This window comes from Phyllobates terribilis, unplaced genomic scaffold (assembly GCF_046119375.1).
Source record: "Phyllobates terribilis strain yellow unplaced genomic scaffold, ASM4611937v1 Scaffold_9__5_contigs__length_417890890, whole genome shotgun sequence".
Taxonomy (NCBI): domain Eukaryota; kingdom Metazoa; phylum Chordata; class Amphibia; order Anura; family Dendrobatidae; genus Phyllobates; species Phyllobates terribilis.
In genome coordinates this window covers 91,952,662-91,976,352 of record NW_027362769.1, presented here as the reverse complement: position 1 = coordinate 91,976,352, position 23,691 = coordinate 91,952,662, and the positions used below count along the sequence as shown (strand labels likewise).

At 41.9% G+C, this 23,691-nt stretch overlaps 1 protein-coding gene across 1 annotated transcript in view; it reads left to right on the top strand.

Annotated features, from left to right (window-relative positions):
- ZNF804A (zinc finger protein 804A) overlaps nucleotides 1-21,850 on the top strand; it is a 230,456-nt gene extending 208,606 nt beyond the window's left edge. Inside the window, exon 4 of the mRNA XM_073646776.1 lies at nucleotides 12,218-21,850. Coding sequence (XP_073502877.1) covers nucleotides 12,218-15,113 — 2,896 coding nt within the window. The 3' untranslated portion in view covers nucleotides 15,114-21,850. The remainder of the gene's footprint in view (nucleotides 1-12,217) is intronic.
- Nucleotides 21,851-23,691: the final 1,841 nt, after the last annotated feature.

The following is a 23,691-nucleotide window of genomic DNA, read 5'->3' as shown; positions in this document are numbered from 1 at the left end:
CCACACAGTCTGAACTGCCGGGGGCCCTGGCTACCCTTAACACTAGAACTACTGATGGAGTCATTTTGACTCCTTTCGTTTTTTATTTCTCTTCTGTGACTACATTTTTCAGAATTCCGGCTTGAAACTCGGTGACTTTTCCTCAAATATGATGTGAAAAAAGATTTTGTGAGAATAAATAATTTTGATGAAAAATTTGCGCGTTTTTTTCAAAATTTACCAAGAACTACTGAAGGGAGTCATTTTGACTCCCTACTATATTTTGAGGTCCTTTTGTCACTAAATGTTGCTATAAAGTTTTGTGCATAATTTTTTCACTCTGTCTTATTTACCCTGATGTTCATATAGATGTAGTTCAATTTACATGTCAACTTTTCACATTTTCCTTGTGTTTTACCTGCTTGTATTACTGTGTAATGCTGAACAAAATAGCTTGTTTACTCTAGGCTCTTATCTTATGCTAATGAAGGGTGGTGATTTTCTAAGGTCCTAGCAGGAGACAGTATTCTGGATAGTAACTTTATTTTCAGTTCAGCTGAAGAGACAAATAGAACAGACGCAGACATACGAGCTCTGAAGACTCATACAGGTATGAATTGTTATGAAATAGTTTAGCTGTCTGTCAACTGATTCAGCCCACCTACTTTTGAAGGTGGCAGAACAGTTATTATTTCTTTTAGTTTTCATTTCATTTCTATTTTTCAGCAGGGAACTATATAGAATTATGGAATTTGTGAGGAATATGGAGAGAAGACGTTTGATAAAGCCTCAGGATATTCTGGCTACTTTGCAATCCATACCGGAGGATGAATCGGAATCCGAATTGCAGGAACATGTATTTGATTCTGACAGTGATGAAGATTTCATTCCTCAGAACATATCAAGTGAATCTGAAGACTCAGAAGGAACAAATCCAGAAGGTAAGTAGTTATGTGTATTTATTTGTTCTTCCACACACTGAGTTAGGGCCTGTGCACACTAGCAGAATTCTGGCTGAATAGCCATCTGGATATTCTTGCCGCAATACAGGCCGTACCTGCCCGCTCATGCCTGAAGCTCCGCTCCGAACCCCGGGCTGGAGCCGCTGTCAGGGACAGAGCAGCGCTTGCTTACGCGCGAGCACGGCTCCGTCCCAGACAGCGGCTCCAGCCCGGGGTTCGGAGCGGAGCTTCAGGTATGAAACTCCGCTCTGTACCTGAGCGGGCAGGTACGGGCCGGATTGTGGTGAGAATATCCGGTCGGATATTCCGCCGCTAATCCAGCCAGTGTGCACGGACCCTTACAAAACAAAAATTCTAAATATTCATCAACTTTTTTACAGATATTCCAAGCACATCAACTGGGGATCGGGCTCATGCAGTTATGTTGCCTCGTGACCATCCTCCTGGTCGTGGACAGAAAAAATCAGCAAAACGTCCCAGAAATGAAAGAACAACAGATAACGATGGCGGCGAAGGTAATGCAACAACAAACACCAGAGAAGGCGAATCTGAAGGAATACTAGTTTCAGCGGATGGTATTCAATGGAAACCTGTTGAAATTGGAGAACACTTGCCTGGTAGGCGTGACAGCCAAAATATTCTTCGAGAAGCACCTGGCCCTACAGGATACGCCAGAAGAAATATCATTATCGATAGTCCTTTGAGCGCATGGCGTTTATTTTTTGATTCATATATATTGACACATATAAAGAACTGTACGCTTGCAGAAGCATGCAGGAACAATAATTTACAGTTTACTCTATCTGATGAGGAGCTAGATGCATTCATTGCGATATTCTATGCCCGTGGAATATCTGGCACGAACCGTCACTCGATTAGCAGTATTTGGTGTAATGACTGGGGAATACCGTTTTGCAAAGCGACAATGTCTAGGGACCGCTTTGTTGAAATTATGAGGTTTCTCAGATTTGATGAGAAATCTACTCGATCGGAGAGACTGCAAACGGACAAGTTTGCTCTATTTTCTACTGTGTGGGACAGGTTTATTGAAAATTGTATTGCGTGTTACAAACCTGGCCCATACATAATGGTGGATGAGCAACTTTTCCCAAGCAAAACTAGGTGTCCATTCACGCAGTACATGCCTTCCAAACCAGATAAATATGGCCACAAATATTGGCTAGCTGTTGATAAGAGGAGCAAATATCTGGCAAATGGCTTCCCTTATCTAGGCAAAGATGACACACGCCGTGCTGAGGACCGTTTAGCTGACCATGTGGTAATGAAGTTATTGGACCCGTTTTTGAAAAAAGGTCGCAATGTTACAACCGATAATTATTTTACTTCAGTAAAATTAGCTAAACAGCTAAAAAGCAAAGGAACAACCATCGTGGGAACACTGAACAAGATAAGGCGAGAAGTGCCTAAAGAAATAAAATCCATGAAAGAGGAATTGTACAACACTAAAGTGTTTAGAAATTAAGACAATTTTACACTTACAGTATATCAAGGAAAGCCCAACAAAAATGTTGTCATTTTGAGTTCCGTCCATCCAGATGTTGTTGTTGCGTCTGATTCCGCTAAAAAAACTCCAGAAACGGTAAAGTTTTACAATGAAACAAAATATGGAGTAGATGTAGTGGATCAGATGGCACGAAAATATACCACACGAACATGCACAAGGAGATGGCCTGTTCATGCATTTGAAAATGCCTTAGACTTTGCGGGTATAAATGCATGGATAATATTCAAGGAGATTACCCACCAAAAAATGTCACGCAAGGCATTTTTGCAAACGCTTGTGAGAGAGTTGAGTGGTCCTTATGTCACAGATAGGGAAAAGGGTTCCACGTCCCAAGTTTCTACATGCTCAGAAGTGATGGTTCAAACAAAATTTTGCCAGATCAAAGAAAAGTGCAAGAAAAATAGATCTGTCGGAAATTGTAAGACTTGTGGTAAGTCTTTGTGTGGGCAATGTACTGCCATAAATCAAAGGCAATGCCTAAAATGCGAAACACCAAATGTTTAGAAGGTGAATTCTGCGCCATATTTTCATTTTTATGCTCCTCCACCTACATTTTCTCTGCTTTTTGTTCTTCAGTTGTTGTTTATATGTGTGCACTTGAATAAAAAAAAATATTTGAAAAACGTCTATTATAATTATTGTTGTTTTCTGTAGAAAAATAAGAAAAGCAGAAAAAAAACAATCAAAAGCATTACTGTTGGATCTCACAATAATAATACATTACAAAAAATATAATTATTAATAAATAACCACAAATGAAACTCTAAAAATAAACGAAAACAAGCAAGGAGTCAAAATGACTCCTTTCAGTAGTTCTAGGCGGGGTCACGAGTCCAGTAGTCCTAGTGTTAATCCACCCCTGCATAGCGCGGCAGGGTGCCCGATGGCGAGTGGCCCCCCCGCCTGCTCAGGGCCCCGGCACTTGCCTGGGTGTGCCGGGTGCAGACGCCGGGTGCAGACGCCGGGCCTGTGTAGGCGTTATTATTTTAACGGGGCCAAACATGAGGAATGAGAAGGGGTTGTCCAAATAGTGGACAACTCCTTTAAATATTGGATTTGAGTTTTGTTTGGCTTTAGGATCTGTTCTTCAGTATAGGAGTCTCTAACATGGCTCCATGGATCAATGACACACAAAAGTCAAGCAAAGCATCAGTATTTTTCTTTTTATGGTCATACAAGGAAAGGTAGTAATCATAGCTACATATAATGCAGTATGCAGATTAAGACAGCATTCCTTTATGTACTACTTACCCACCACTAGAAGCAGAGTACTATGTAATTTGTAGATGCAGAGCCCCCTCTAGTGGACATTACTGTGTGTACTGCAGAAACTGTTGAGCAGTTTGATAGATCAATCTCATGGTTATACAGTCTCATTATAAAACAAGTCACTAATAAAGAAATATAAATATGTGAAACTTTTTTTTTTTTTTTAAACATAGAATGCAGTTTTTGTAAGAACAAGAGTATTGGCATGTGCTTATTGGAATGTGCACGTTGTAGATTCAAACGGAAGGAAGCAAAACCACAAAGAGACACCTATGGAAACTAGGAGTAAATAAATAAACAAGTGTGAAACAAACCGGAATATGTGTTAATACCTTAGATTCCTTAAAGTACCCCCTTTTATACTGTGATGACAGCGTTACACAACCTTGGTATTCTGTCAAGCAAATTTATCAGGTAGTCACCCGAAATGGCTTTTGAACAACCACGAATGTGTTCTGCTCATTACATTAAGTCTACAGTGCATCTCATCCTAAACCAACTCAATTGGGTTGAGGTCGGGTAATTATGAAGGCCATACCGTGTCAGACTGGGGTGGCAATGGCCTCCCCAGTAACATTGATTCTTGGGGCCCATTGTCCAGCTACATGCAAAAATAACCTGACCCTAGTACCCAAATTAATGATTAGATGATAACCTTTTCTGTAAATTGTGAATCAAGTGTAGTAGTACTGACTAGCCCAGGGGAAGGGGATGACTCGGTACCCGGGCCTTTTGCCTGGCCTTTGGGGATGTCAAGGTGGTTGGCTTCCGGGCCCGTACCCTGGGGTCAGCTTTAAAAAAGGGGATTGTATACTGGGATAATAGGTTTGTTAGTTTTATGAAAGTTCTTGACGCCACCTGTGGTCTTAGCTGTTTCAAGATGGGTCAAGGGGTTGTTATCAGTGAAGGCAGTGAACTTACTGGAGGCCAGGTAGTGCTTAAATCTTTAAGTTGGAGTTCCTGGCCTTGGTCTGGGCCATCACTGAAAGCAGCTATAGTTCTCTGGGTTCCTCTCGGTCGGGCGGAGCTTCCTGCTTGCATATGCGATTACCTTCTCTTGGCCATTCTGCTTCTGACTTAAGACAGCTCCCAGGCCTTCGTTGCTGGCATCAGTATACAGTAGGAACGGTTGGCTGTAGTCAGGGTAGGCTAGGATCTCATCGCCTGTCAGGATCTCCTTCATCTCCTGAAACGACTTGGCTTGCTCCTTACTGCAATGGAATGGGGGATTTCTGCCTTTGGGGGACTGCCCTTCCAGGAGGTCTTGCAGAGGAGCTGCTTTCTTAGTGTAGTCCTTTACGAACCTCCGGTAGTATCCTACTAGTCCCAAGAACTGACGCACCTCCTTGAGGTTCTTCGGCTCCGGCCACTTCTGGATGGCAGTGATCTTCTCCGGGTCTGGTGCTACCCCTTCCGGACTGACAATGTGCCCCAGGTACTGTACCTTTCTCTTGAGCAGGTGGCACTTTGAGGGCTTCAGCTTCATCCCGTACCGGGACAGTGACTCAAATACCTCTGCCAGGTGCTTCAAGTGGTCCTCATACGTCTTAGAGTACACTATCACATCGTCCAGGTATAGTAACACAGTCTCGAAGTTGCGGTGTCCCAGGCAGCACTCCATCAAACTCTGGAATGTTCCAGGGGCATTGCAGAGTCCAAACGGCATACTGTTGAACTCACAAAGTCCCATCGGGGTAGTGAAGGCCGTCTTCTCCCGATCCTCCTCAGCCACAGCTACTTGCCAGTACCCACTAGTGAGGTCAAGGGTGGAAAAGTAATTTGCATTATTTAGGGCAGCTAGGGACTCCTCTATGCGTGGTAAAGGGTATGCATCTCTATGTGTAATGCGATTTACTTGACGGTAATCTACACACATTCTCATGCTCCCGTCCTTTTTCCTAACTAGCACTAGGGGAGCTGCCCAGGGACTACAACTATCCCTTACTACCCCCGCCTTTCTCATGTCGTGCAGCATTTCCTTAGCCTTCTGGTAGTGTGCTGGTGGTATAGGCCTGTAACGTTCTTTGATTGGGGGATGGTCGTCTGTGGAGATATGATGTTGAACCCCCTTAATCCTCCCGAAGTCAAGTGGATGTTTACTGAACACCTGTGCGTATTCTTGAACCACCCGGTGTACACCCTGTTTTTGATGGGCAGGAGTGGTGTCTGTCCCAACATGGAGCTGTTGACACCAATCCTCCACCTGGGTTGCAGGGTCATTATCCTCCACTTCATCTGGTGAGGCTAAGGACTCCGCCTTGTGAATGCAGTTGTTATTTACAGCATGTAATTTGGCAACAGTGGCATAACGTGGCAATCTGACCTCATCTTCCCCAATGTTGAGAAGACGGACGGGCACCCTCCCATTGCGTACATCCACCACTCCTCTGGCGGTTAAGAATGGTTAAGAGCGTGAGTCTGTGCTCGGAGCAAAGGGGTTCTACTACTGCCTGGTAGCTCTGTCCTCTAAGACCTATAGCAGCTCTACACCAGATAAGCATTTCACTCATTGGGGGAATTACAATGGGTATGGGGTCTGTCACCCACACATTACCGATTTCATCATCTGTCAACCTTACTTGCTGTTGGTACATCAGGACTCGGATCTCCCTCTGCAGCGCCCTCCTCTGTCCTGGTCTGGCAGTGTCAGCTATCTGTTGGAGCAAGAACACAACTTCTCCCAAACAGTTACCAGCAATGTTAGTGCCAAGTACCATATACGGATTGATGTCATCAGGATTAGTCTCTACTACAATTAGCCCCTAGTCCTTCAGCTCCACTCTCCCCACTTTTACTGTCACATTCTTAACCCCGATTAGGTTAAGGGGGAGTCCATTTGAGGCATAAACAGAAAGATTTGGAGCTGGCGGACTTAGATCGTCCATGGACCAGAACCTCTTGTAGAGGACATCAGGCATGATGGTTACCTGAGATCCTGTGTCCAGCAGAGCGTGCGTCGGGATCCCTTCCAACACAATGGACAGGAAAGGTCTTCCTCCGACGAACCTGTTGTACCAGTCTGATGGGCCTGGTGAGTTTACTCCTGGGTGTCTGCCCTCGGCCCCAGGGTTTTCTCGTTTAAAGGACAATTCTGGGCGGTATGTCCGGTCTTGCGGCAGCGGTAGCAGGTAGGGTCCTTCTGTGGATGGCGCTGGTCACTGATCCTCGTAGAGGGTGGTGTTGGCCTCCTCCTCCTCCTTCGCATCCAGGGGACATCCTCAGGGCTATCGGCTAACAGGATTTTCCCTCCTTCTTCGGGCTCCGTCCGCAGCTGCAGAGCACTCAGCACAGTGGTCAGGGTTTTGCTCAACTGGCACACTTCAGAGCGCAGACTGTCCAGCTCTCTAGGGGACGTTGCTGGAACCTTGGCTTCAGCAGCCACTGGAGAAAAGGTGGGTGTAGCAGGCACTGGGGTAGCCCTACCCTGGTAACCTTGGATGGCATTTGTTTCCAAGGGCTGCAGTCCTTTTATAGCCATGTCCTTAAGATTGTCAAAGGTGGCATCTGGATGATCCAAGGACCACCAATGCACAGTCCTGCTCTCCTCTGGAGACCTCAGTCCCCGGACAAACTGTTCCTTCAGCATTTTGCTTTCATTTTCGTTACTGGTTGGACTAACCTGCTTCAGAGCTCGCAGGGCCCCCTGTAGACGCCAGGCATAGTCCTGAACATTGTCCTCCGGCTGTTGAGAACAGTTGTAGAACCTCATCCGGAGGTCCGCCTCAGTATGATCCTCAAAAACAGTCTGTAGCTTTTGAAAGATTGCGGACACTGACTCCTGGTCTGCGGCCGACCATGTTTCCACTTCCCGTTCCGCAGCACCAGTCAGTTGTCCTAATACAACAGCGGCTTTCTGCTTGCCTGTCATAGAGTACATGTCCAGGATACCGCATATCTTCCGTTTGAATCCAGACAGGGTATCTGGTTTGCCGTTGTACTGGGGGAGCCACTTCGCTCCAGGGATGTACGGTAGAGTTATTGGAATGACAGGGGTTACAGGCGCTGCTGGTGGAGCGGCCGCTTCGGCCCGCCCGGCGTCGGGCGCGGGTTGAACATCAGGGCCGTTAACCGGTATTCCAGCATTGTGCTGTTCGTTGGACATTCTGGCGCCCCCCTAGCTAACTGTGGCCTACCTTCTTTTCTTTTCTTCCGGTAGGCCGCAGCTCCGCAGGTGACAGTCGTCTTCAGGACCTTGCATCGCTTGCGTCCTACGTCAGGGCGTTCAGTGACGCTCCTTCCAGGACCTGGCGCTTCCTGGTTTGACGTCGAGGCGTGAAGCGTGTCTGGGGCTTCGCGCTCTTTTGCAGGTACGCCCCTCAGTTTCCCGTTGTTACACCCTTCTTCTCGCTCGGCGGCCCAACAATGGCGGCAATCTTCACCACAGTTTAATACACAGTTCAGAATAAAGGCACACAGTACTCAGTGGCAACAGGCATAACACTCCGTCGTTGCAGCTGGCACGCAATCCTGTTCGTGACGCCAGGAAAGATGACTAGTCTAGGGGATGGGGATGACTCGGTACCCAGGCCTTTTGCCTGGCCTTTGGGGATGTCGCGGTGGTCGGCTCCCGGGCCCGTACCCTGGGGTCAGCTTTAAAAAAGGGGATTGTATACTGGGATAATAGGTTTGCTAGTTTTATGAGAGTTCGTGACGCCACCTGTGGTTTCTGGTGAGAATCACCAGCGCTGCGCAGTCCACTGAGGCCAGTGTTAAGGCAGCTTGATGGTATAGCTCCCCACAGGTGGAGCTAGGCCTCAGGGCAGCGTACGGAGAAGGGGATGCAGGACAGGCGAGACCCAGCCGGGTCAGAGCAAGAACGGGGATGGACACGGTAATCACTTCAGTACCTTTTACTGGTGGAAAATCAGGCACATCCCGGAGCACTGTAGGGTGAAGGGTGCATATCAGGATCCTCCTCAATGAGTGGGTGTAGGGCCTCCTGTTTCTTGCCTCTGCGTAGTAAGTTTCTGACCTGCCTGGAGCTAGGCCTAACTTTGTCTCTGTCCTGCGCTGGCTGACCTTGTGGTAGGGCCTTTTCTTGGAATACACGCTCCTCAGCTTGCGGGGCCTATGTGTTTCCTGGCTCTGTTACGTATCAGCACTTTAGCGATCCTGGGACCTGTAGTTCTCCAGGGATTCCAGTTATGTCTTACTGGGTCATAGAGATCCCGGTAAGCTCGAACCCGGTGTCCGATAACTGCTTTGGGGTGAGCCGGATAAGCTCCTCTGCCCCCTATGTACTAACTCTCCACTCGCCTTCGGCCTACTCGGGCCCTCACTAGGCTATACTTCACCGATCTTATGGCGCTGGCACACCTTAAGCTCACTATTCTGAGCTACAACTGAGTCTAGACTGGATGAGCTCCACTGCAGGTTAGCAACTGCAGGAGCTGGAACAGCCTCTGTCCTCTGAGGTAACTCTTCTCAGACTGTACTGGATTCAACTGCTGAACCAGACTGAACTAGACTGCACTGCCTGGCTCCACCTTCCCTATTTATATCCCTAACGGGCTCCCTCTGCTGACCTGAGGCAGAAGGTGGAGATGTGTGAATGTTTATGGGGGCCTCTTGTGGAGGAATCCATCAATGCACTCTTCCAGGATCTGTGATACCAAGCGCAGCTGGGCGTCAGAGTACTACTCGTTAGCACTCCTTCATAGGGGCCTACCGGAGGATTCTCCTCTTCTGATGGCCAGTCCGAACCTGAAGACATATCATCTGATGCATCCTCCATTCCTTTTTGGTCTCATAGCACTTACATAGCCTGGTAGTGGCTTGGGTTTTTTGTCTTGTTCCAACACAAATGATGATCTCATCAAGTGCAAACCAGATGGGATGGCATGTTGTTGCAGAATGTTGTGGTAGCCATGCTGGATAAATGTGCCTTGAATTTGGAATTAATCACCAACAGCGTCAAAGCACCTCCACGCCATGACATCTCCTCCATGCTTCACGGTGCACACCAAACATGTAGGAAACATCTGCTCACCTTTTCTGCGTCTCACAAAAACATGTTTTATTCAAAAAATCTTACATTTTGACTCATCAGACAAAAGTATAGATTTAAGATTTGATCTAATGTCTAGTCCTCATGTTGCTTGGCCAAAACAAGTTTCTTCTTGTTCCCAATCTTCAATACTTCTTTTCAGCAATTCAAGCAAAAAGACATTCTTCTCACAATCTCCTCTGTACAGCTAATGTTAAGATGAATTTAAAAAATGTATTTAAAAGGCAAACAAAAAGTAAAGAATTAATACTATATGTGTACAACAATTAATTTCTTTATTGATCAAAAAGACTATCATATAAAAAAATATATAAATTATAAAAGAAATATAACAATTGGATAAAATCCATGAATAGCAGGGGGAGAGATGGTGCAAGATGAAATTACTCAAAAGTTTATATGGTAAATACACATATAAAAAAGTGAAATGTTCGTTGTATGTGTGATATATATATATATATATATATATATATATATATATGTTAGGCATCCAGTGTTTTCTGGATCTGAAGTGGGTTCAGGAGCATCAGTGGATTCTGTGGTCTCCCATTCCAGTCCAGCCAGGGAAGATGCTGCTCAACATAGTTGTCAGTCCCAACACCTAGCTGGTGCACGAGATGTACAAGTTGTCTCTTGGGTCTTTGTTCCTAGCAACATGAAGTATAGGTTGTGGAGGGAAACCGGGCTGCTACAGCCTAAGTCCAGGATACACTGCACTGAGCATGCCCATGACATGGCGGACCGTGATTGGTGGTTTGGGAGTCAGCTGATCTTGTGAACTGGCACCGCCTGATTGGTCGCGGGTGACGTCACCAATAATGTGACGGTGGGCAGGGCTTAATCTTTAAATAGCCCGCCCACAAACATGGCGGCGCGCTCTGATCATTGAGCTGAGGGGTCGCTATACACCCCGAGCAGACTGCAGACTCCGTATTCCCGGTACCGCCTGTTAGCCACGTGGAGAGCTACCCCTCAGTCCGGTAGACCGCCGGCTGGGAGCACGTATACGCCGGCGTGAATCACACACGCATTCTAGCGCCTGCTGTGTAGTCCATGTGCAGTAAACAGGTCTACGGATACATTATTTGTCGCACATCTCTCGTGCAGTTAACGGAGATAGTGCGAATCCCTATTCCAGTTCCGCTGTGCAGTAACACGGAAGGGATTGTTATTTCAGTTGGTTGTTTTACCTTCTTACCAGAAGGTGTTCGGCTGCAGTCCTCCAGGCTGCATCGCGGACCTCGGGTTCGGTTGCTTTCCATTATTAATAAAGTTATTTGCAACCGTCCCCTTAACAGTGTATATATATATATATATATATATATATATATATATATATATATATATGTTATTACACAAGAGAGTCAATATTGAAATATATACAAACTGTTACTTGATGTCTGTGCATCATTTATAAGGGCTGTTACACCCTTGGTATCTCCAATATTATACCAGAAAGACAAGGTGGACAGAAGTATGAGCGGTTTCTTCTTACCTAAACTCCCATGGTATGTCTAGTATTAGTTCAGATAGGCAGGGTGGACAGCAGTGTGAGCAGCCTCTTCTTACCTCATCACCCCTGGTATCTCCAGTATTAGATCAGGTAGAAAGGGTGGACAGAAGTGTGAGAAGTTTCTTACCTCAGGACCCCTAGTATCTCCGGTATTAGATTAGAGTATCATCTGGAAACACAGTCTTTATAGAAAAGTGCTTAGAAACTCAAGTCTCTCTAGTGTTCTCCTTCAATTTAGACCTCTGGTCTTTGGTGTCCAATGGTTTAAAAGTTATAGCCAATGCTAAAGCTCCAAACTATGGTGTCCTGTGGTTTAGAGTCCCAGTTTTTCATGTCCAGTAATAATGCAGGGAGAATACAATATATATATGACAATATAATAAGTTATACAACAAGCTTATATTTTCCTTTAACTCACAATTGCAAAAATAATTTGTTATGACATGTCTCAAAAGTTAGTTGTAGTGATCCTTACATGGCAAAGTCAAGAAAACCCTTTTCTGTCTTCAGCTCTATCCTTTCATTAATGACTGTTCGTAGAGTTGGTGCAAATCGATTTGCATGTCCCAGTCCATCAACCACAACAGTGGTCAGTGGATACTGACCAGAAGCAGGAGAACGGCTTTTTACATATCAACAACCACTGCTCACCTTTTGATTAGCTAGTCTGGCTAATTAAAAAATGTGCCACAGATGCCAATAGGTAAGAGTCGGTTCTCCGCTCACGGCCATGGGCTACAGACCTTTGTTCTAGACGATGGACACAAGAGAGTGAATCGATTCAACTCTAACTACTAGTACATTTGTGGTTACAATTTGACTGGGTACATGTAAATTGTTTCTATGTGTTACACTTTTAGGTAGGCTTAATATATAATTGTTTAAATTCTTCTTAATTAGATACCATCTAAAATGTACTAAGTTATGATTTACACATAACGTTTTCTCTTTTTTGTTCAAAGTGCTCCTGGAAGTGGTCCAATGTTCAAATCAACAACAGTGACTGTTCACGATCACATTCATGGAAGTCTTCAAAGTACTATTGTACACACTGCAGAAAGAGAAAAGCCACAGCTTGCATCTATCACAAATATTCATAACAGCACAAATATGGCTTCTATTCTTTTACCAAGTTCAGAGAGCACGGAAAATGGTACAAAGACTCAAAAAGACAGTGAGCATAAAATAAGCTTCTCCTTTTCCTTTCCAAAAAAGACTCCTGTTAAGCTTGAAGCTTCAGCTGCAGTTTTCTATGAATTCAATGAAGATATTTCAACTGGGTTGAAGAAAAGAAGCAGGTTTTTACCGGGGTCATTCAGTGTTCAATCATCTTTGCCATTAGACACAGTGTCATGTCTAAACGATGAAGCTGGAGAATCTATGTCAAGTTCTGAAAAACCATCATCTAGAAGAGGAGATGATGTCCAAGATATAGATCAAAAACAATTGCCTGAAAAGGAGTTGACAAGTTTCTTAACCTCAGATCTTTGTCATATAAAAGTGCCTTTAGAATTTGAGGTCCAAGCACAACATGTGAACTCAGATACTCTAATTCCCTCAAAACACAATGTAGGTGACCACAATACTGATCATGATGAACTGGCCATTGAATGCCTAAAATTGGAAATGCCTTGCCCAGAAACAGCCAGTAACATTTTTGATGATCAGGCTGTATTAGAAAAAGGAGAAATTAAAACTAGCAATAATAGTAACGAATGTGCCACGGATATTGTATCAAATATATCAGTCAATGAAGATGAAAACATAATACAAAAAAATGAGAAACCAAATAAGAGGTTAAATGATGCCTTTCATCCAGTGCTAAGCAGAGATGGGTCAAAAATTCTTCAATGGCCTTCTGAAATGATACAGTATACCTGTACACAGCCGGCGCTCTCCTACAGTTGTAACCCTCTACATTTTGACTTTCGTTCATCTAAAGTAATAAAACAAAAAGATCAACCAGTTTGCCAAGACAGCACTTTCTCTGACAATGATCCAAATACCATGCTCAAACTGAATTGTGAAACAGTCATCTCGGAAGACAACAATGATGCCATGAAGACATGTCACCATATTTCAAAGGCTTCGGGTAAATTGAAATGTTATAGCTTAATTTGCAGCATTAAAGAGGATCAAAAGCACAATATCTCAAAGTATCTTCTGGACAACGATTTTGACTTCGGGAAGACGAAGAGCAAAAGAAAATACTATCACACACGTCGAAGAGGGAGAAAACGAAAATGTAAAGTCAACGAACCCAGAATGAGATATAGGCAAAAATGCCATGTAAATGAAGATACTCAGAATTGCTTTAAAAATTTAAAACAACATGTTGGATCAAAAGATTCGATTTGCTCATTAAAAAATTTAACATTTTCTCATCAACTGCCACATGCTGAGAGTAATCTCACAGAAAGAGAATTGTTAAAAAGACCAACGCTAAAGATCAAACAAGAATGTGAGGTTTGGAATGTAGATCAGAAAAAAGGTATCACCAATCAAATAGAAAATGAACTTAGCAAGAACACAAGGTCTTTCAACTACCAATCAAAAGTCTTACGACTAGATCATTGCTCTCAAAATATTGCTTATTCTAACACATTTTGTAGCTGGAGTTCTAACAAAGTATTCTCTAATCACGAAAACCACGAAACCTTTATAAACCATAGTTATACTTTCAAAAGAACCCGTAGAACTATCATAGATGAAATACAGTTGTCCTTTAAGAGACCCAGATTTTGCAGATCTGACTCACTTTCCCAACGAGTCTACTTCCCGGAGAGAAACTTTTCAATTTTGTATAAACCTGTACATATAAGAAGTGCAGAAGGAATTATCAAGAGGACAGGTAACACATGTAGAAACAGATACTACAAACTAATCAAACATAAATCCACTTTCCAGGAATCCAACATATTTCTAAATGAAAACTACTACAAATTAGCAAAAGAATCCCTTAGAGCGAAGGAGTTTCTCAAGAAAATAGTAAAAATAAAAAAAGTGGTGGAAAATAAGCTGGACCAGTTATGTAAGAATTTGCTTGCTTTGAAACATAATAAGCCTCCTCTTTGCTCTTCCTTTAAAGACGTCAGTACGGAAGCTGAAAAAAGTATCCAACCTTCAGTGAAAGATAGTAAACTAAATGGAGATTTCATTACTTTCAGAAATGATCTGCCACAATTCCAAGAACAATCAGCAACTTGGCCAATACAAGATTGTAATGGTGTAAGAAATAATGCCGGTCACAACAGACCAGAGAATAAAGAAAGTCAAAGATTGCCAATGGATGGAGCACATGTGACTACCAAAAAATGTATCAAAGAGCAGCTCTTGTCACATGTCACTATTCCTTACCAACAAACTCTTCTTCCAGAAGCATACTCTAAGAAACTTAAGTATCATCAGTGTGCCAGGTATGGCCCAACACTCCAGCCTTTTCCATTTCCCACTAGATTTAAATTAATATTTCCAGCCAGGGCAATTCAGACTTGTGCCGCGGTGCATCCAGTTCCACTAGAGCCACCATTGTGTTCCTCCTCTCTAGCTGCCTTACCCCAGCATCTAGTTGGTCCCTTTCCAACTGCTTCTGTTGACAGCATCAAACTTATAAGTCCTCAGCAGCAATTTTTGTGCCCACAAAGTCAAAGCATTTCAAGGACTCCATATTACCAAATGACAATGGAACCGAGTTTATGCACCAGGGATGCATTTGGTTCTTCACCACAAGTACCCATTATAACAAATACTGTTCTTTGTCACTTTCCTGTGCCTCTTCCGCAGCCTTCACATACAACAGTTTTTACACCAATGCACTCACATTTGCCCACTCTTATTCCTCTACATTCTCTTTTCTAAGTAAATGTTATGTTTAAAGGCTAAATCACAAGTTTTTTTGAGTATAGAGCTTGCAAAATTAAGGATACATTGAGTTCAAGTTTTGCAACCAGAGATAAAATTGAAGAAGCACTACTTTCCAAATTTTTATCCTCTTAATATATTGCAGTCATTGTATTATATAGCACTTACAATTGCTCATTTTGCCTTTCTACTCAGTAAATTCTTCTCTTTTCCATTAGGTCTATGACACGACGTGATTAAAAACATATTAGCCAAATTCTTCTAAGCTCTATGTAAAAATAGGAAGTCTCTTTTCCCTGCATGAATCATCACTGCAATCGTTTCTGGCAGGGCGAGGAGTGGAGCAGCTGGGTCAGAAGTTGAAGAGGAGGATGACTCATGCAGGGAAAAGAGACTTCCTGCTTCTACATAGAGCAGAGAAAAGAGAAGAATTAACTGGGTAGAAAGAAAATGTAAGCACACAGTGCAATATAATATGATGATTGAAAAACATTAAGGCTGTGTGCCCACTATGCGTTTTTTAAGCGTTTCCGCAGCGGCAATTCTGATGCAGAAACACTTAAAAAACACTTGGTAGAAGGTCTGCCATGTTCCCCAATGATAAGCCGCATGTGCTGTGCACATGCTGCGGAAATTTCCTCTGCGGATTATCATTGCGGAAAAATCCGCAGCACTACCAATTATTTTGCATAATCGCTGTGTTTTCGCTGCCATTGACTTGCATTGAATTGCTTAATATCAGCATGACTACATGTGCACATGCAGATATTAAGCGATTCAATGTGCGGAAGGTACCCAGGTCTGGAGAAGAGGAGACTTTCCCCCAGACCCGGGTACCATAGTACCTGTAAAAAAAAGAATTTAAAGTAAAAAAATACATTATACTCACCTTCCGATCGCCCCTGGTCTCCTTAGTGATGCGTCCTGGCTTCCCATCGGCTCACGATGGTCTAAAAGGACCTTCCATGATGTCATTTATACATGTGACGGGTCACGCCATCGCTGACGTCGGCGGTCGCGTGACCTGTCACATGACTAAATTACATCATGGAAAGTCCTTTTAGACCACCGTGAGACACCGGGGAGACTGGAAGCATCGGAGAAGGAGACCGGGGGGCCATCGGAAGGTGAGTATAATTTTTTTTTTGTTTTTTTTTACCATTTTTATTCTTTTTTTTAACTAACTTGATCACACTATATAAAATTCATGCCGGTTGCATGGATATATATGTAGTGTGACCAAGTTGTCAAGCACTTTCCAAGTGATGCTAAAATCGCTTGGAAAGCGCTTGACAACCCGCATGCGAAGTCGCATGTGAAAAACGCGTGACAAACGCTTGTCCCTGGCTGAAAAAACGGATGTAAAATCCGCATGCGTTTTTTTTTGCCAGGGAGATGCAGAAACGCTCAGGAAAAATCCGGAGCATTTCTGCATCGTGGGCACATAGCCTAAAAGGATAAAATACTTTGATGGGAGTGATTTTTTAATAAGACAAGTGGAAATAGCATTATAAGTGCAGTGCACTATTGAGGGTGTACTTAGAGAATTTCTTACTAAGCCACTGTCATGATAAAGAGGCTCATGATACATAGACTAAGTAAAGAGCAGCAGCTATAAGATACAAGTTAAAGGGGCACAAACAATCATGGCATGTTGCTTGAATATAGTCTAATCAATGGGGATCTGATAAATGTGACTCCAGCTTATCAACAGAACAAAGTGGCAGCAATATTAAGAAAGTTCTTGCAAATGACGGAGAACACAGCGGCCAGTATCCGCACTGATGTATTAGTCGCATATCCCAGCAAAATGCTATCAATTTGTGGCGAGGCAACCCCTTCAAACTATTGGGTTCTAAGGGTTTTCACTAAATTGCAACCAGAAACATTTTTTAGGGGCAGTATACTGTACAAAACTGTGTGAAAATTAAAGTATAACTCCAGATTTTATTTATTTCACCACTGGATAGGTATCAGTAAGATATGTTCCCTGTGTATAGTAAAATACTTATCGGTGACCGTCTTCTGCTGTTTTTAGCTCCTCTCCAGTCCCTCTTGTGACCGCAGCTCTGATTGGCCGAAAGTCTCTGCTAAAGGTTACAATCTTTCTTAATGTAAGTCCATCAGATCCTTGTTCTGAGTCTGATAGAAACTTCCGGTTTGCCTAGCAAACACTGGATTGATCCAAGCAGTCACAACTCTGGTCACGTGGAGCAGAAGAGGATTGGAGTTGTGCTGGGAACAGCAGAAGACTGCAACCAGTAATTAATTTACAAAATGTAGCATTTTAACAGGGGTGTATCAACTTTTTATATCCACTGCATATTACTGATACCTATCCAGTGGTGAAATAAAAAATATTCCGGAGTGGTACTTTAAATTGTTTCTCTCTAGCTATAGATACTACAGTTTGTTATGTTACCATTGCTGAAGAGGAAGCTAAGAAGAATGCTTATCAAGTGGTAAAAATATTATATCCACAAATAACAACTTAAACATTGTGCTAATATTTTGAGCATATAAAAATATGTAGGTTTAATAACTAACACAGCAATACAACCGCGTCATAACTGCAGAGTTAAAAGAGTACTAGTCAAAACCAAACAATTCAGTTGTGTTATTTTTCTTTTAGATTTATAGCCTTAAAAAAGCCTATGCCATACTATTTTATATATGAAGGGAATTTTCTTTCAGAGAAAAAGTTGTGTTGGAAAACATATGATATTACGGATTTGAAGTTACAGCTTCTCGAAAAGCCTCTACTTGTTCAGTGTTTGCACAAAGCTTATGGCAATTTACTGTTTGGGCTGTTTAATGTTTATTGCACATTAATCTTATGTAGGAAGACTAACTGTCATGCAATAATCCTTTTAAGGCTATGTTCCCACGATGTGTTTTTGGTGAGTTTTTTAGGCTGCATATTTAAAAAAAAAAATGCAAGTAACCTATTTTACTTAATGGGCTCAGAAATGGTGCAGGAAATCTGCATTGTCAGAAACTCACCAAAAGCTCATCGAGGGGATGTAGCCTAAGGGGTTGTTAAAAATATGGCTGTTTTCTTTCAGAAATGTCACCTCTAACAATGGCTTGTGACTTTTATGGCAACAGAGGCCTATTGAAGTGAATGGAGCTGAGATGCAATATTACCCATAACCCTTGGTCAGGGGTGGTGCTGTTTCTGGAAGAAATCAGAAATGTGCTTGTAATCATGGGCAACCTCTTTAAGGAATAGCATATTAAAATTGAATTATGTAAACTGTTTACTAGCGGGATTGGAGTCAACTCAGATTTTTATTTCAAGCGGAAGCTAAAATCAGAAAATGATCTATTGTTTATATTACATTTATGTGTTACATGTGTTTTTTTAAAAAAAAATGAGACCTTTTTTATATATCTAATGATCTTTACTAAAAAAATAAGATTAGTAATCTTGCAATCTTCACACTGGGCACTAGGGCTTTCTAGGGCGACTCTAACTTTTTGCCCTTTCAGGAAGAGTTTTCAGCAGGACTCTTAATCAGCAGAGGCAGGATTACAACAATCACACCACAATGGCCTTTGTATAAGCAAGTCTGTTCATTGAGGCAAATGTACATGTGGATTTCATGAAAAAAACGGAAAGTATTAGTCTTAAAAAAAGCCCCTTAAGCCAGTGTGAAAGTTGCATGATTTTTATATTTTATTTTAATAAATAAATAGTGATACGGCAAGCTAAAAAACAATGAAAATTTCATAAAAAAAAGGTAAGGTGTTGTCCACCTTTATTTTTTATTTCAATACAGGCTAAAAATCATTTTTGCAATTGGGGTTTATTAAAAATTTTGCACCGTTTGCCTTCTACAGCCTCTGGGTTATACTATGGCTGACTGAAGAATGAGTTAACTGGGAATTTGTCAGTCAGCCCGCTATGATGGTCTGATGGGGTGTTTTTAACTCTTTACCTGTCTCTTTCTGAGCTTCTCTCTGCTGATTTAAGACTGACAACCAAATTAAAGTTGAATGCGTAGAGAAACAAGGAACCTTCAAAAACCTAATAGTGCAACATTTTTTAATAAAACACAATTGCAAAAATGATTTTAGCCCCAAACACGTTAATTTAGATAAAAAAGTCCTTAAAAGTAGACAACCCCTTTAACACAAAAAACTGATTTAAGCACAAGGTCATTTTCTGATAACAGCCTCTCTTTAACAACAAGATATCAACACTCACTGCTGACAATTAGCATAAAAGTAATAGTGAAAACTGTATATATGTTTGTGGGTCGTAGTTAAAGAAGCTAAGCTGTTAGGGATGTGTCTGACAACAAGTACTTCAACTGTTTCCAGTGGCAGCCAGCAAAACATGAAATAAAGCTCTGGAATACATTACAGGCTTCAAGACAATATATTTACATAGTTACTCAAACTTTTAGTAGGTTATTACTAGTAGTTATTGTTATAGAAACTTTATTTTATTTTATTCATCCTGAAAATATCATGAACCTTGCCTAATGTTTCAATTTTACCGTCTTTTTTCAGTAGAGTCACAACCTCACCTAGAAATAAGTTTCCAATAACATTGTATTGCATTTATTAAAATATTGTTTGCTAATTATCTGTTCTAAAATATCAAAATTATTAAATATGTATTAAAAATTACTTCAATGGGTGGTCCATTATCTAAATCCTACACTTTGCCCTATCTAGCTAATCCCTAAATGTGTTTTATTTACTGTACTTCCTGTGACGTATAAAGGACATCACAGGAGGCTGGGGCTGTACTCATTTCCCTGCAGCACCTATCGCCCCTCCTGATAAAGGACGTCATCAGAGTGGCACTGCGGTTTCTTGCTACAGTTTGCTTTTCACCGCCCACAAAAACATCCTGGATTCCGGATCACAAAAGCTGTGGGAGATATGAGTGCAGCACCGGCACTTTGTTTCTATCTCTACCTCCGCATCTTCTAATTATGAAACATGACATTGTCAGGGGGGTGAATTTAGAAACAGAGTGACACCAGCAATGTCCCTCAGTTTCTAGCACCGCACTCAAATGAATTTTCATCATGGGATGATGATGGAAGCATTGAGTGACACTAGTGCTGCCCCCTCATGACGATTCATTTGAGAGTCGTTCTGGAAGCTGTGGGGCGGCACTGGTGGCACTCACTGCTTCTATCTCTGACCCTTGATGACATATTCTTTCACTTAGAAGCAGCAGAGGAGATAGAAGCAGAGTGCCGGTGCTGCACTTACCTCTCCCACAGCTTCTATCATCATGAACATGGATTCTTGACATCTCTTTTGATTCAAGAACTGCATCTCTGCCCCCAATTACGTCCTGTTCCAGGAGGGACGATAGACGCTCCAGAGAAGGGAGTGCAGCCTGAGCGTCCTGTGACGTCCTGTTTGAGACTTTTCTCAAATGAACCTTCACAGGAAGTGAAGTAAGAAAAAACATATTTAGGGAATAGCTGCATAGGTAGAAGTGTACGGTATTGTATACTAAAGCTAATTAGAAAAGTGTTTAGGGGGTAGAGATAAATATTTAGGAGGACATTTTAAGTGCTAGACCAACCCTTTAAGAAAGTAATGTTTGCTTACCTAATAAAAGGGTTTTCCACTACTATTATATTGATGACCTATCATCATGATAGATCATCAACAAAACAATGCATATTCTAAGACAGCATTATCTCTGAAATTTTATTACATTTCACAAGATTTGTGTGGATCTGATTGGCTAAGATGGCTCCCTTGTGGGAGGGGGTAAATAAATTGTCTGTATACTCAAGTTTGTTAAAAGTTTGGAGATGAGTCATTACCAATATACCCAGTGGTTTATCTTAATTAGGGCACAACCTAAACCAACTTGTCTTATGATGAATTCCCTTTCACTCATGCATCATGTCATATGAAACATCAGATATTATTATTTATTATTATTTATTTATATACTTTTCTAATTCTTGATCTTAAAATTAAATAAACAAATTTTCTAATACATAATTGATTTTTTTTACCTCCTCAATATGTTGTTTTCAGTCTATGTTGTCCATCTGAACATTCGTTCAAATGGACATCACAAAGGTGGTCTCCAACTGGTGTCCACCTCTATGGCCCTCACTTTGTCCACCCATGGTTCCATGATCATACCTTTATATAAAAATCTGGCATCTAAAACTACAGCCTATATCCCCTTCGGTGACTGCCAAAGAATGTGAGGATGTCTACCAGGGGTTTCTGAAGCTGAAACCACAGAGATTAGGGTTTAACTCACAAAACAAGTCCCTATAGAAGTTGTGCTTCCTTTTCAATCTAAAAATAAAAATTCTTATTTAAAATAGCTCTTTTATAATTCTATTTTCTGACCAAATTATGCACTGCTCCGTTGAAAGGATTTGTGGTTCTAATTTGAGACAATTCTGTGTCAATCTGGAAAATACACTGATAACTGCAAAGAAATGTGAAGGTTAAAAGCATTGAAGAACTAAAACCTATGATTTTGCATTATTTTCTTATTTTTTTTCTTTAGTCTATTCATTACGTATGTATCATTCTAGGTTTCAAAATATGTAGTGATTAAACTCCAATGTGAGATAACGGTTATAGGAAACGTCATTTATTTTATAAATATGTCTTTGATTTGTTAACAAAATGTGCACTTATTTTGTGCTTAGAAATTGCACTGCATTTTGTATGATGTTCTTAAAAAGTTGTTACCTATTGTTAAGACATCTTGCAATTCTTTGTGCTGGGTATTAAAATATGTCACAAAATAAATGGATGGATTTTGAATATTATTATTAATTGTAACAATATTTTCTTCTTAAGGAAATTAGCTGATCATTACAGGTCCAGCTGATGGAAACCCCCTGAAATAATATTTATATTTACAGAGGAAGTTTATCCATTTTCCCAAATTTAAAATTTAAATGAATTGTTGAGCCACATAATAAGTATTCAAAAAAAAGGAAAAGATAGCCAGCTCACCGACTGTAGAAATAGGTGCACGGAACTCCATCCTGATGAGACAAAGGCTTTGATCGCTGCTGCGATCGAAACGCTTCGCTTTTCCTCTTGTTCATTCGAGTGCTGTTCAGGAGCATTTATATGTTTTAACATGGATTAAATCCATTTTGGATTTTATCTCAAGTTGCTGGAGTATCAAACTTTTTTCAATAAATATTCAGCCTGAGTCTGCCCGAGCAGCAGTAAGTCATTCTTGTTCTTTGGCTCTCTGAGCTCGATTATCGAAGATGATCCTGAATTCTCATGTAAAACATCCATACTGTATAGCTGCTCTTTGTGGCATCATCCTCTCTCTAACAGCTTCAAACTTGTTCTATTTCAAGTCTTTGCCTTTGAGAGACTTTTAATACACAGGTATGTATTAAAGGGAACATGTCAGCAAAAAAAAACAGTATTTACCTGCATCTATAGTGGTAATCTGCAGGTAGACAAATGTGGCAGCCCAATTGGAAGTGCAGCTACAGAGGCAAAATGAAGTTATAACTTATTTTCTCCCTGCAGCCACTCACTTCCAGTGATTGAGTTGGTGAACAGTTAGCTATCTGTACACCGTGAGTACAGCTGTAATTACATCCATTGATCCTTGACTGACATCTTACTCTGCACACGCATGATGTGGAGCAGGATACATGTCAAGAATGAGCAGGAGGAGTGACTGCAGGGTGTTCAATGCAGCAACGTTGAACCGATGACTGGAAGTGAGCGACTGCAGGGAGAATATAACTTAATTTCTTCCAATTAGCCTGCTGTGAAGACCCGGGGTCTTTCATGGGCATAACGCTACTCAGACAACACAGGGTGTGGGTAAAACAGCGTGGCAATACTTTATTGAACCACAAAGCAGACAATAAACACATAGAACAGTCCCAGAAAATACCAAAGATGGTGCGACATTACACAGTCTCACCCTTCTGCCTGCCTGGGATAGAACAGCTGCGACTTTGGGGACTTCCAGGGCCGACTACCTCAACCAGTGGCCCCCCACTTCCGGCGGTCCCCCACAGAGAGAAGGTAGCGGCATGCTTAGGAAGCTAGCAGTCCATCGAGGTACAAAGCTAGGAGACTCGAGGGTCCCACCCTGGCCTCTCTCTGAGAGTTTCCATGTGGCAAGATGACCGGCGGATTCCAATCTGGCTTTTCCGAATGTCATCATGCATTCCAGGTGACCGGTGGGTCCCTCCTGGCAACCCCAAAGAACATATCCATGGGGCCAGGTGACTTCCTAGTCCCACCCTGGTCTCCCCAAAATGTATCCATGTCTCTCTGATGGTCAATGGAGCAGATCTGAATCATTCCAGTCAGGGCGATACCCTTAGACTAGAATCATGAAAAATCCAAATCTGTGTCTCTTTGGATGCCATGCTATCCATCTACTTTCCTGAAGGATGTCTCTCATTCTGCTTGTAAAGTCTTTCTGATGCTTCTTGATTCTGCTTGCAGCACTACAAATATCCCTGTTTATATTTACAGCTGTGTAAGGTCATCAGCCACAGGTAAGAAGTAAATGTGCATGGCTCACCAGGTCTCATTGTTTGAGCTAAGCAATTTACATAGTTGATATCAC